The 12,555-nt window shown below is 40.4% G+C and overlaps 1 protein-coding gene across 1 annotated transcript; it reads left to right on the forward strand.

The window, feature by feature from the left end:
* Positions 1-1,081: 1,081 nt before the first annotated feature.
* Positions 1,082-10,377, forward strand: sesn3 (sestrin 3). Its single transcript, XM_076273766.1, has 10 exons — positions 1,082-1,162; positions 6,669-6,734; positions 6,815-7,030; positions 7,328-7,510; positions 7,768-7,977; positions 8,320-8,452; positions 8,616-8,734; positions 8,852-9,042; positions 9,134-9,278; positions 9,659-10,377. The coding sequence occupies exons 1-10, from the start codon at positions 1,082-1,084 to the stop codon at positions 9,743-9,745; spliced, it is 1,431 nt and encodes a 476-aa protein (XP_076129881.1). The 3' UTR covers positions 9,746-10,377.
* Positions 10,378-12,555: the final 2,178 nt, after the last annotated feature.

Below are 12,555 nucleotides of genomic sequence, written 5' to 3' on the forward strand. Positions count from 1 at the left end.
AGTGTTTTTCTACATTTTCCAAAAGATATGATGACTAAGAACATGCTAGCCCTGTTTTTCTTCAGTCAAGACTATAAGGGAAGTAGTCTTGTCAAAGGAAGTATGCTTTGTTTGAAGTGGAGATGTGGATGTTATTCAGTATTGAAGATGCAGTGCATGCCGTGTGGTTTATGGTTTGTAGGCTATCTGATGCAATATAGTGCTAGGCTACTTATCACAGCCATTGAAGGTTAAATTAACATTAGTTGTGCTGGCTATGGCAGCAATTAAACAGGCCAAATGGGTTTGCTGATGCATTTATCTCCTCTTTACTCTCTACCTAAAATTCAAGCAATAACCACAATTTAGCCTACCATATATTTTGCACAGATAGTTTTGGTTGATGTCTTGACCAAATTATTCATTGATCAACATCTTTAAAACAAACAGACCAAAAAAAAAAAAAAACTATTTTGCATTGTAGGCCGAATGTATACTAGAGATACTTTTTGGACAGCCATTAACATTTTCAGGTCATGAAAAGCTTTAAACTGACTCTTTTTTTAATTAGTTCAATTCAAAACATTAATGTAGCCTTTTTTCCTCAAAGGCCTCCAAGTGTTTGTATTTGAAAGAAATGGACAAGTAACTTGACCTGTATTTAGGCCTGCTGTAAAACTTGCAGGGAGGTCATCATCAAGTGTCACAAATGCTATTCATTCCGTTATAGCCCCAATGGTCCCTTAAAGTTTAGGATATTATTGATTGATGGCCACTTGATCATACTAACGATTGAATTTAAATCCAATCACCCACAACTGGCGGGGGGAGGGGGGCGTGGATCTTGGTGCCCAGGCCAGGGGGCGTGGTGTTCATGGCCCCCGAACAGATACGGTGCGCTAGCGTTGATTGCCTGCAGAGAGCAGAGGCCACGCGGAGGGGAGGCCGGTTGTCCGAATCACCTCAAGTCAACAACTTCCTCCCTAACATCTCAACGGCTTTCCCTCTCTCCCTGTCTCTCTCCTGTGTGTGCCAGCAAAGGTACCGGAGACGTAATACCAATTTGCATAATTATTTGTAATCGTTGGGCGACAGCCTCAGAATGAATGTGAACGCGGACCCTCATGCCTCCCCAAGCACCTATCCCATCTGCTCGGTCTGTCAGAAAATGGTCTTCGACAAGGTAAGTGATCTCCTTTCAAATACACTGTAATCTGTATGAGTTACACAAGTTTCAGACAGTTGTTGTGTAAAACTATCAGTTATAACTCCTCATGAAGAACGAGGAGTGTGTGATTGACTCGCGAGAAGTTGTTCGTCACCCAGTTCACTTCAGCCAGCCAGGCGGTAGGCTAACATAGTTCAGGATGCAGTGTTTTTTTACTGGTGCATTCACAGGTGGTTTCTTTTGATCCTGTCAGCACTTTGTGCGATTATCACTTAATGATTAACAAACTAGCCGTGCTATATATCTACAAGAGTGAGCTGGATGAGCTATCCTGGTTTTGTGCGAAAATCTGGTGTATAGTGTCTCGACAGTACAAGGTCTGTTTATCTTAAAACGTCAAAAAACACCAGAGTATTCAATCATGATTTGCTGTGCATAACTGCATGGACAGTTTTAATAGGGAAAATGTTACTTACAATACAAACATATTTTTTGTCCAAAAGAGGAGGTGACTGCAGCAGAATAGTGAGAAGTTGAGGGGGTGGGGTAAGGTGGTGGAATTCTCAGCCTGGCCTTCTTTTCTGAGGTGCTATTCTTAGAGGTCATTCATCACTCTGAAAGTAGTGCACATGACCTAGTTTTAAATGGTTAGTAACACCAGCACATGCATGACAGAATATAGCAGATGAGTTGGTGGGTGTACATCACTCACCAAATGCTGTGCGATATATAGATTTTATCACATGTACTTCACAAAGTATCTTTAAGGAATAACATCAAAGTCTAATCGCATATTAGTTGACGTGGAATTTTCATCATATTGAATTGAATGATGAATGTCCTGTTGTTTGCTCTTTGTGATCTGTTTGTGTAATTTAATGTACTTTATCATGATACTTTATATTTGTTTAGATATTATAACTAGTTTCATGTGGTGATGAAACTGGTTAGCTTTAGTCAACCACATTAGTTATTGCTTTCCGTCATTAGTTTTCCAAGTAGTGTACTTGTTAGTAGTGTAAAAGGCTGATAAAAGACCATTTCCCTGTTGTGCAAAATGGAGGCTTCCTTCTTGAACTTTTTGATTTTTTTTTTTGTAGGTGTTCGCATATACCTGCAACTTGTAGTAAGTCAGACGTGTGGTTATTTTACATGGACATTCCAAACCGAATATTTCCATTGCACTCCTACTTGCCTTCATATAACAGAACTCTTCCATTTGTTTCACTGACATGGGCACTCATGTAACATACAACCTCCTACCCTATCACCTCTCATAGGACACAAGTGTGTGAATAGGGACTTCAGCAAAGCCCTTAAGACTGGCCAGATGTCCTATCAAGCATGCTTTGCTTTGTCATCGTCATCCTTGCAATATGTTGCACAACACTGCAGTTTCTTGGAATGGATTGTTCTTGATTACACTGATGTTGCACCCATGAATCTCCAGACTTAATGTGAATAAGATTAGGATTGTTTCTATGTAGCACTGATGATACTGTACTGTGGGGCATATTATCTTTTGCACTTGAGTGATATGTTGGCACAGTGTAAATTCAGCCCAGAATTATCCAGGTCAAATTAAATCAAGCACCTTGATTTAAGTTTTTTGCCTATTCTTCCAGCTCTGCTTGATTTGATGCATGAGGCACTGACCCTGATTTCAGGTCAGCAGACGCACATATACAGTAGTTCTGTTTCATGGGACTTGCATTTACTTGTGTGGTACAGTGCAGAACTCGGGAGAACTCCTGGGTCTATGAAACAATGAAATCTGTCAGCCTGAAAGCCTCAGTACAAAAGATTGCCCTCGGCGGATAAGAACCAGAACCTGAATGTCCTGTAATAATGTACTCACACTAGGCATAATTTTATCATGAAAACATTTAGTACAAAGCCAAGACAGATCAATACATTCCACAGCAGTGGGGGAGCACCAAACACTGTGACACCACACAATCACATGATGTTGTTTAAGTTATATCTCAGTGAGGACAGAATGTCACATTCCAGCGCATTAACACAGACAGAACACTGTGATTGGCTTCACTCCAACTCCAGCAACATCAAAAGTGCCAAGCTCAGCCCTTCAGCAGCCTCACTCTGGCATATCACACAAGCTTACATAGAGATCTAAGTCATGGACTAGGACTGTATGACAGCAACAGGATTTATGATTTGAAAATTAATGTTGAAGAGTATTCACTAATGTCTTATATATAATTCACTTATTACACTAAAATGTAACATCATTGTCGTTTTATTTTAAATAATGCAGAAAAAGTATTCTCAGTAGTATTCGAAGACATGAAACCTAAAATGTAGTCTAAAGGAAGGCTGAGGGGCATATTCTGCACAAGGTTATGGAGCACTGACTGTGTCTTAACTGAGAATTTGATATAACTGTCCACGTTGCTTATATAACACGCATCAAAGATATGAATGTTATCTCAAAAAAGCCAGCATAATTTAATTTGTGTTTAGTCAACCCCTTGTGCCCCGGTGAGGCTGCACAGGCTGTGTGTGAGCTAGATCGGTGTGAGGGTGAGTGTGTTTGATGAGAGGAGTTACCTAACCGGGGCATATGCCGCTCACACTGCTCACACACACAGACGCGGACACACACTGACACACTTCTACACATGGTGCGAATATGCTGATACGCGTGTGTGAATGCGCTCACACCACATAAAAGCTAGCGGGGGCCTTACAGGCCCTTTTGTTTGCAGTGTCTGGGCACTGGGACTGATGTTCTACTGGCTTAATGTCTGTTTGCCTTTCAGACAAGTCCATTGAGAGAAGGGACCAGAGTAAACTGTACATATGCGCGTGTGTGTGAGAGAGAGAGAGTGTGTTTGTGTGTGTGTGTGTCAGGGGGGAGTTCTGTGTAAACATTTCTGACGCAGGATCACGTCCCTGTTACATATCAGACCTACTAACTGCTTTCATGGACAATGCCATACATATTCTAGCCTACTTGTTGAGGGTTATCAGCTAGAGTTAAAAATCTAGTTAGATGTAATGTATTTTTTACATGTATGTAAAAAAAAGCAACAATAATTTGAGACATTAATTTCTATCTTAATTTATACTGTCTATAGAATTCAAGGCGTGTACTAATGAGAATATTTGGGTAGCTCTTTCCCTCTGTACATTTCAGGCTGTTTGGCATATTTCCACTGGTAACTACTCTGCTGTCAAAGTGCTGGTACAATGTTCAGTTTCCAGTGGACTTACAGCTGCTTTTTATGGCAGTCTGCTGTACGTTGGCTTTTATGATGTGAGGTAACTGAGGGGCAGCCAGTGGTCAGATGCTGGAAAATCATCTCAGCTGATATTGCGTTTATCTTATCTTTTCATTTATGGGGCCTTCTAGAGAGCAATTCTTCAGGGGCTCATACAGTAGATCTAATTACACTCTGGCTTTGAATCCCCATTTGTACTGTCAATGATGTATGAAGAAGCCTACTTTCACAAAATCACTGACTAATTCTTAGGAGTTTAGTTATTAGGCGTATTGTTTGTTGTTGAATAGGCTAGTTATTGTTAGAAGTGACATGATGGATAATATAATAAGCACTACTTCTGCTCATTACTGGTGCCAGCTGAGTATTGCTATTGTGCTGAATGTATGCTGATGCTTTGTAGAGGCATTTTGTAGTCAGTTCACAGTAAGGTTTGAATAGCACAGGATTTCCGACCTATGACTAGAGCTGAAAGATTAATCAAATTTATCGAAGAGACATTGCGATTTCAACTAATGCAATTAGCCAATCGCAAAGGCTGCAATTATTTGTACAGCTAGCGACTCTGATCCAATGTTCAATATTGTGACATATGTATGTTTTTTAAGTTCATATCTCCTTATGTGATCCTCAATAATCAGAGGCAAGTGTTTCCCACAAATTGTATTCTATTTGTGGTGGTAGGTTTGCAGAATTAACTTGAATGCAACAGTTTTAACAATTAGCGCAGCGTGGTTATGATGCTAACCAGATTTAAGCACAATGTAGTACAACCTGGAAAATCATTGTGTGGTGGTCAATGTTGATATTGTGGTGGGCCGCCACAAATAAGTCAATGTATGGGAAACACTGCAGGCATTGTGCTCTGCATGCTAACTACTCAGACATGGCCCATCTTATTTTCATTGTCATCCTTGGATTAGTAGATAGAGCTGTTCATATTTCATTGTGGTCTTAATTGGCAGTCAATCTTGAACTGAAGATTTGTGTTCATATTCAAAGGAGAGGCTGCAGTGTTTAGCCTTAATAGTTAATTATTATTTTTTTTTATCTTGGCAAAGAATTTTTCCTTCTGCCTTCATATTACCTAACCGTATATGTGTGAAACTTAGGTAGTGGTAGTAGAGTTTACTGTTATTCCAGATGGTCTTGGAATTTTGATGTAGGTTAGGGGAGTTGATAACAATTTTGTATCAGGACAGATTTCATCTTTTGAAGATTGTGAGACTTAAAATGTTGGCCAACATGCACACGGCCAGTTAGTGAGTCAGACTTCCTGAACTAAGTAAAGGACATCATTTCCCTTATGAATGCTTGTGCATCTCTTTGCACAGGTTTCCCCATTTTAACTGCATCACTTCTGATGTACTTCCCATTTGTAGCTGGTAGGGTTGAGGTCTGTGACGAACAGAGTAACTCCACACAATCTGCCATGATTTCAGCTGAGTCATTAACTAAGGCATTTTGATAGACTGTCAGTTAATTAGCGCAGCGTGGTTATGATGCTAACCAGATTTAAGCACAATGTAGTACAACCTGGAAAATCATTGTGTGGTGGTCAATGTTGATATTGTGGTGGGCCGCCACAAATAAGTCAATGTATGGGAAACACTGCAGGCATTGTGCTCTGCATGCTAACTACTCAGACATGGCCCATCTTATTTTCATTGTCATCCTTGGATTAGTAGATAGAGCTGTTCATATTTCATTGTGGTCTTAATTGGCAGTCAATCTTGAACTGAAGATTTGTGTTCATATTCAAAGGAGAGGCTGCAGTATTTAGCCTTAATAGTTAATTATTATTTTTTTTTTATCTTGGCAAAGAATTTTTCCTTCTGCCTTCATATTACCTAACCGTATATGTGTGAAACTTAGGTAGTGGTAGTAGAGTTTACTGTTATTCCAGATGGTCTTGGAATTTTGATGTAGGTTAGGGGAGTTGATAACAACTTTGTATCAGGACAGATTTCATCTTTTGAAGATTGTGAGACTTAAAATGTTGGCCAACATGCACACGCCCAGTTAGTGAGTCAGACTTCCTGAACTAAGTAAAGGACATCATTTCCCTTATGAATGCTTGTGCATCTCTTTGCACAGGTTTCCCCATTTTAACTGCATCACTTCTGATCTACTTCCCATTTGTAGCTGGTAGGGTTGAGGTCTGTGACGAACAGAGTAACTCCACACAATCTGCCATGATTTCAGCTGAGTCATTAACTAAGGCATTTTGATAGACTGTCAGTTAATATTGAGACACCACTCTTGTGTCTTCCCAGGAGCCGAGCAGAAGTATCCATCGACTGTATTCCACTGGCCCCAGCTCCTTCATACCAGAAGAAGAGGTAAGGGACAGCATAAGACACACACACACACACACACACGCACACACACAAACTCACTCCCTTTCTTTCTCTGCATACAGATAGTGGAGGCCTGGTCTCTGGATACGTGGGTGGTGGAGCCCCACGCTGAACTGTTTTTAGCCGAGCTCTGCTCTCCCACTGGCCGGCTGGATCACCTGACCCAAGTGATGGGCCTGCATCCACACTACCTGCAAGCTTTCCTGCGCTGCCAGTTCTACCTGCTGAGGAGAGACGGGCCCTTACCCCTCCACTACAGACACTATATTGCCATTATGGTGAGAGCAGAGATAAAGTGCAGCTGGTTTATACAGCATGTGCTGTTAACTATTAACAATATGACAGATTACCACACTGATTCTTCACTTGTTATTGTTTTTGAGGCACATTGATCTTATTGGTGGAATGGGTATCTTTCACTGTTATCTGCTTTGTAGCATTTCACCTTGTATCTTTCATGTGGGATATACTGTTCGCTGGCAATTTATTGGTAGTTTGTTTGTAGTTCATACTCATATTAAGTGTGTGTGTGTGTGTGTGTGTGTGTGTGTGTGTGTGTCTTGTATTGAATGTAGGCTGCAGCGCGGCATCAGTGTTGGTTCCTGGTTTTACTGCATGTGCAGGAGTTTTACCGGATAGGAGTTTGTTTGGAGTGGCTGAAAGGACTGCAATATGCCAACGAGAAATTAAGAAATCTCAACAATCTCAACAAAATACTTGCGCACAGACCATGGCTCATTACCAAGGAACATATAGAGGTACGGTAATGTAATTTATGCTTTCACTGAACTATCTACTGTCCAATCATAGCAGAGGATGAAGGTGTAATGGATATTATATCAAGAACATAGTCATGCATATTTTAATACACCATCATCACACATACTCAGCCAGTAATACATAAAAAAAAACTGAATAAAGTCTGTCATAGACCTTGTGAGTGAATGAAAGATTGCAGATTGAAAGATGGCAAACAATATCCTTACACTCGTGTTTCATTGTCATTGTTTTTCAGGCCCTGTTGAAGACTGGGGAGAACAGCTGGTCTCTGGCTGAGCTGGTCCATGCTGTTGTTTTGTTGGCGCACTTTCACGCACTGGCCAGCTTCATCTTTGGCAGTGGCATCAACCCTGACACGCTAGCTCCGGTCAGTTCCTACTGCACTTGTGAGCTTACTGGATTTGGCCAATTGGAGCAGGATATCCTTCTCAGCAAAAGTCCTGAGGTGAGTGCCCACTCACTGATGAGCAAAACCAGCGTAAAGCCTAACTGTTCTGGTGAGATAGTTGAAACACATAGTCTATGTGTACAATATACACTACAATGAGATTATTTACCCTGGATGTCAGTTCAATTTATTATGGCAAAGTTAGGTGTTACATGTATTATGGCGACTCATATTTACATGGAGAAACAAAAAATGGACAGACCGTGACAAAAGTGAGCTCTGATAACTGTAGTTATCTTACATCACCCATGGTGTGCAAGTGAAAAGAACGACATTGGTAAGGTGTGTGTGTTTTGGATGTACACATAACAGGATTGAGCACCACTGTGTTTGTTTTAGAGCGAGTTGGAGTCTCTTCTGGAGAGGATGAGGAGGCTGCGTGAGGAGAGGGAGGAAGAGGAGGCCTCCGAGGAGGAGATGGTCATCCGTTTCGAGAAGGAGAAAAAGGAGAGCCTTTTTGTGGGGTCTACAGGTACCACAACAGACACATACACTATGATACCACAAAAAGAATTGAACTTATTTGGAAGTTACAAGAAGCTTTATGTGACAAAATAATAAATTATCACTTTTCTTATCATGTATCCATCTTTTTGTCTGAGGTGAAATTAGTGTCTGCTTGTGCCTTTGAACAGACTTTGATGACCAAATGATTTCACCGTCCAGAGTTTCACGTTTTGTCGAAGATGCTGCCTTTGGTTATCAAGACTTTGCCCGACGAGGAGAGGACAACCCACCAACATTTCGCGCACAGGTATTTTAATTGTGTACTGTCCTGCATATGTACATCTGTGTGGTTTTACAGGTATATTAGAATAAAATAATAATATGATAATTTGATTGTTTAAGATGCATGCCTCTTACTTTGTAGGACTATTCATGGGAAGATCATGGATTCTCGTTGGTGAACAGATTGTATTCAGACATTGGCCTGCTCTTGGATGAAAAATTCAGGACCGCTTGTGATTTAACCTACTACAACATGGCCAGCCGAGAGGGTGTAGACACCAGCATGCTGCGGAGAGCCCTTTTTAACTATGTCCATTGCATGTATGGTATCAGGTAAGAAACACCAACATGGTAAAATGCATCAGATGAGCAGCACTGTTGCCTTTGATTATGTAAGTCTAATTCATGGGTCCTCTGTGTGTAGGTATGATGATTACGATTATGGAGAGGTGAATCAGCTTCTGGAGCGCAACCTGAAAGTTTACATTAAGACTGTGACCTGCTATCCTGAGAGGACCACGCGTCGCATGTATGACAGCTACTGGCATCAGTTCCGCCACTCTGAGAAGGTGTGTTTCAGTCTGTGTCTGTGTGCCTGGATGCAATTGTGTGTCTGTGTGTCATTGTGTTTGATTGTGTGTCTATGATTTAGATTTGTGACATAAATGATATGTCTCTAGGCTCATTGCTTTACACATTCTAACTCAAGGAAAAGGAACCAATTAAAATCAATCATTCATGTATTCATTCATTCAACCTTTATTTATTCTCTGAGGTTCGGAGAGTCCTCATTTTCAGTGAAGCTGAGATTACAGTAACAATGAAATAACAACAGACATCATATAATAATTGTGGTAAAAAGTAAACAAAGTAAATCACATATTGGCTAGTGATACTGATCCTGTCTGAATAACTAAATGACCTTCATTTTGCCGTTCCCCTCCCCAAGGTTCATGTGAATCTTCTTCTGATGGAGGCTCGAATGCAGGCGGAACTGCTTTACGCTCTTCGTGCAATCACACAGTACATGACCTGACAGGACGAAAAGGCATTTCTGAGCTACTTCCCTCTGTCACTACTAACCTAGATGCCTGTTTTTACCACCCCACACTCTCTTTTTTCCCCTTTCTTTTTTTTGTGTATTTTATCTCTACCGGGGCACTGGTGGTTTGAAACACTCCAAGAAGGAAAAGCCCTCCCATTTTTTGAAGCCCAGCAGTCTTATGCAGAACACTATAAGTGTGAAATGAGGGTACATTGAAGTGCTGGTATCAGTATTATTTGTGTACTGAAAAAAGTGCAAAGTGCAATATTTCTCCTTAGTTTTTTTAAAAAAAATGTATATGGTAAATAAATAGAAGTGTGCAGATATTAAAGTTGCCTGAAGAGTAATATTATTTAGTTAATGAGTTTCTTCAGAGACCAGAATGAACTGAAAATAAAGAAAAATGACAGCAACGAGCCAACAAAGATAATAGTCCTGATCATTCACAGTATTTGTGATGGACTGGCCTTATCTACCACACCTTGTCCAGGTCCTCTGGAATTTTGCTAATTGTAATTACAGATTCTCTTAATATTGCAATATCACTGCAAAATGCTGTCATGGAATTTCTGCATTATTTGCAGTTGCTTGTGTTTAACTCAAATTCACAACAAGCAGTTTTTATTCTTCAAGTATTCTTCAGTTTTAAGTCTTCAATATTCACAACAAACCCTCTGAAGATACTGGAGGGACTGATGTATCCATTTAAAGGGACACCAGGCAAGCCTGATGCTTTTTCTCTACGAAACTCCCCCTAGCGTCTGTACATGTCGATACGTGTACGAGCCCTCGCTTGGTCTGAAGTTCTTTTGCTTTTCTTTGCATCTTCCATCAAGGGTTTTCGCTGCTTCTTCGCCGGCTTTGCCATTATGCACATGTTTGCAACAATCGCTAGCGTTTCGTTAGCCTGCCTCTGTGCTGTGGATGCAGGATGTAAACTGATCCTGCTTCTCGCGATGTCTAAGACTTTGTGAGACTGAAGGTCGGCGGGTACGATACACTGAACTTGCAAGCGGGATATTCTTCCTACAGGCAGTAGGAGCGGGCGAGAGGGTCTTCATTCACCCTGTAATGAGTCATTTAACCATATACCGACTTACGAAGATGATTAATTAACATGAGAACGTTGCCTGGTGTCCCTTTAAAGGGCAGTTGAACTGATGAGTATGTTTAGTCTGAAAAAAGTTGAGCATGTGTAGTCTTCACTGGAAAAAAAAAGCTTTTTTTCTTTCATCTAAATACCCACTGAGCAAATGATCAACAATGACCTGCAACAATGATGTATCCCTTCTTCTGGCCACAATGAACTTTTAATTTAAGTTAAAAATTCAAGCTGTTAACTGCTGAACTTTGTGGTCACTGATACATGATATTGACCTTCAGATCCTTCTCATCCCAAAGGCGAACTAATAAGATCTGGGGTCTATGGTTGCCAGGGTAGCTAATAGCAGTCATTGTCATGTTCATGGCACTAGAATGAGATCCTGTGTGCTTTGTTACATAATCTTGGGGGTGACCACTTGAACAGGGTAGACTAGTGGTGAAGGGATGTGCATGGTCAGATTGTGCTCGGTTAATCCTAATGGGAGGGTAGTGTGTACCAAGAAAACATTCCTCACACCAGCAGTAGTCTGTACATACTGTATTGTACGAGGCAGGGTAGATGGATTCATGTTGTTTACAGCAAGCTAAAGTAAAAATTGCCATCTGTATGTTGCCACAGACATCAGAGCAGAATTTCCTTAGTGGTTTAATTTCTTCCCCCCCCGACCAAATGCCCAAATGTAGCTTTATCTTCTTAATAAGCATGAGTGGAACCCATTGTTAGCCACAGCCTGTCGCTGATTCAGGTTCCTACATGTTGGCCATTCAGAGATGCCTCTCTGCACCTGTTTTGAGCATTGGTGGCCTGTATTTTTTGCTTGATTGCCTTATGAGCGACATTTTATGTTTGTTTTTCCCTCATACATCCATCTCTCCTTTACTGCACAATTACTCTAAATATCGAAAGAATGTAATGTTTGAAAACCCTGAGAGGGCAGCTAGACATCCCCTTGACCTCTTCGACTGTGTTTACGTGCCTTACAGCCATATGGTTTGGAGTTCACACAGAGTTGTTTTGTTTAAATAAGCAGGTGTACTTGGGGGATATCAGTGGACTATGTGTGTATTGTATTGTATAACTGATGGATAAAGATGCTGTGAACTCAAATTTGCACCAAATGTTACGACATTTGTAACATGCTGTGATGACACTCCACACAGTGACCATATAATGCTGCTGTTGACCAATTATTTGCTTTTCATGTGCAATGTAACCAATCCAAAAAAATACTTCTATTCTTTTTCTTCTTTCTTATGTGTTTGTCCATGTTCAGTATTTGAATATTTGTTTGATTGTAAATTATTACTAAGCTGTATTTATCACTACAAAACAAAGCATAACACAGTCTAAGAAGCTCTTATTTTGAAAGTTGTTGTGCACAGCTAACACCATCACAGTTGCACATTTGATGCACATTTCATTGTATATTGTTCAAATGCGATATCCAGGTATAAATTTATGTGTATGTTGTACATATCTCTTCTGTGGTTTATGGTTAACGTGTACCTGTCTACCACTACCAACAGTGCCGCCCGCCATAGGTTTTTTTCTGTATAGAGTGTAAGTGTCTACCAGTGGCATTTTTTCTGCCTGATTATTTTACCAAAACCAAATTAAAGACCTGTAATAAAAGTTTTCGCTTAACTTTTGCAGTGCATCATTGAGTAATTAACATAATATATTGTTTTGTTTTTTG

Source organism: Alosa pseudoharengus, unplaced genomic scaffold (genome assembly GCF_046254945.1).
Source record: "Alosa pseudoharengus isolate Yale_2024_CS ecotype anadromous, Long Island Sound unplaced genomic scaffold, YU_APseudo_1.1 YU_APseudo_1.1_scf_8, whole genome shotgun sequence".
Classification (NCBI taxonomy): Eukaryota; Metazoa; Chordata; class Actinopteri; order Clupeiformes; family Clupeidae; genus Alosa; species Alosa pseudoharengus.

What these genes read in the sequence shown, in the direction of transcription:
- sesn3 (XM_076273766.1), top strand. Translation starts at nt 1,082, where the DNA reads ATGAATGTGAACGCGGACCCTCATGCCTCCCCAAGCACCTATCCCATC. An exon ending in AGAAAATGGTCTTCGACAAG is followed by an intron (nt 1,163 to 6,668) that starts GTAAGTGATCTC and finishes GTGTCTTCCCAG; the next exon opens with GAGCCGAGCAGAAGTATCCA. An exon ending in TTACCAAGGAACATATAGAG is followed by an intron (nt 7,511 to 7,767) that starts GTACGGTAATGT and finishes ATTGTTTTTCAG; the next exon opens with GCCCTGTTGAAGACTGGGGA.